Source organism: Rhinolophus hipposideros (assembly GCF_964194185.1).
Source record: "Rhinolophus hipposideros genome assembly, chromosome: 5".
Taxonomy (NCBI): Eukaryota; Metazoa; Chordata; class Mammalia; order Chiroptera; family Rhinolophidae; genus Rhinolophus; species Rhinolophus hipposideros.
In genome coordinates, this window is record NC_138051.1 from 31,090,923 (window position 1) to 31,092,984 (window position 2,062).

The window sequence follows — 2,062 nt, forward strand, 5'->3', positions numbered from 1 at the left end:
TTACTTAATGTCAGCTATTATCTTTAGGATTATATAGATGGATGGATGGACAAATTTGTGGGTAAGTAGATTTGTTCAGGATGACATAATTTCAGTTTGATTGCCTATTAATACCAGAAGGAAAGTGTTATTTTCAATATGTATGACTTACGTGGATTGCACTATGATCTCTAATATCCTATAATTATCTTTCACACCAATATACCAAATGAGGTTGGAAAGAATAGCAAAGATAAGTTTTCATAGATGAAACAAAGTCTATGAAAGTGAATTCTTAAAAAATGGTGTTTTTTCTTCAATAGAATTATTCTTTCACTTGTTTTTTTCCTCCCTTGATACAGGATCCCATCTATCACTCAGGACAATGGATGTGGCCAATAAATCTACTGTTTCTGAATTTGTTTTGATGGGACTCTCTAATTCCTGGGAACTGGAGATGTTTTTCTTCATAGTGTTTTCGTTGTTTTATGTAGCAACAATTGTGGGTAATAGCCTCATACTCATCACAGTTGTAGCTGACTCTCACCTGCACTCACCTATGTATTTCTTGTTGACCAACCTTTCCATCATTGATATGTCTCTTGCTTCCTTTGCCACCCCCAAGATGATTACAGACTACCTCACTGGAAACAAAACCATCTCCTTTGATGGTTGCATTACTCAGATATTTTTCCTACACCTTTTTACTGGCACGGAGATAATTTTACTTATGGTTATGTCCTTTGATAGGTATATTGCAATATGTAAGCCTCTCCGCTATGCTTCAATTATAAGTCCCCAGGTGTGCATTGCCTTCGTGGTTGCTTCCTGGGTTGTGGGAATCATGCATTCAATGAGTCAGGTCATATTTGCTCTCACGTTACCATTCTGTGGTCCCAATGACATAGACAGCTTTTTCTGTGACCTTCCTGTGGTATTCCAGTTGGCTTGTGTGGAAACCTATGTCCTAGGCTTCTTTATGATCTCAACAAGTGGCATAATTGCTTTGTCCTGCTTTATTCTTTTATTCAATTCTTATGTTGTCATCCTGGTTACTATCAAGAATTATTCTTCGAAAGGGTCATCTAAGGCCCTTTCTACCTGTACAGCTCATTTCATTGTTGTTTTCATGTTTTTTGGGCCCTGCATCTTTGTCTATATGTGGCCACTAAGCAGTTTTCTAGTAGACAAGATCCTGTCTGTGTTTTACATGATCTTTACTCCCATTATGAATCCAATAATCTATACTTTGAGGAATCAAGAAGTGAAGAAAGCCATGAGGAAACTGAAAAATAGGCTCCTAAATTCCAAGAAGGCAACTCCTTTGCATTATTTTTAGTTTTAACTTCCAGTTTTGACATTCTAAGCATTTAAGTACCACCATTTTTGAGTGCACAGCATTTGCTAGGCTCTCATTTCTGGAGTTCTTATAGCAAGTTGCAATGGTCAAAATTTCTAAAAATACAAGGTATGCTCATGTGAAAACAATTGTCATGCAGATGTTTATATTTGAAATTTCAGAAGTTGACAGAAGCAATTTCTTCCAGAAGCAAAGAATATCTATAAAAATGCCAAGAGTGACCATTCTAGTTAGGAAACTTTATATTAATATTCTATGTATTAGACAAAGGAACAAAAATGAGAAGAGGAAGTACAGATTAAAGGAGAATTAGGAGATAGCATTAATACAACTTGCAACAGAGTTACTCAGAGATTTGTCCCTAAAGTATGACAAATTAGTAAGATTTCTATATCTATAAACCTTAGAAAGTCAATACAGCTATCAGAGAAACCTATGACAGCTAGGCAATGATTTCTACATACAACCCTGGATCATTCATACTTAACATTTAAACCAATTTGTGATCTCTTCTATTAAAAAAACCTTGGATATACCGGAGGTACCAAAAAAATGTATACAAGTGGACACTTTGGTTAATGTTGCTCAAGCAGTATTTCACCATAATCAGAAGTGTCTGGATGCTGATGGTAACCACTTTGAGCACCTCTTGTAATTGCAGAAGTCAAACGTGACTTGTATTCATCTTTTGTTATCGGTATATATTGAGTATTACAATTTTAA

At 35.5% G+C, this 2,062-nt stretch overlaps 1 protein-coding gene across 1 annotated transcript; it reads left to right on the plus strand.

The window, feature by feature from the left end:
- Positions 1–364: 364 nt before the first annotated feature.
- On the plus strand, positions 365–1,318 carry LOC308497183 (olfactory receptor 4K2; the record flags this gene model as incomplete). The annotated part of the gene is made up of 1 exon (XM_081047544.1): positions 365–1,318. The coding sequence occupies one exon, from the start codon at positions 365–367 to the stop codon at positions 1,316–1,318; it is 954 nt and encodes a 317-aa protein (XP_080903670.1).
- Positions 1,319–2,062: the final 744 nt, after the last annotated feature.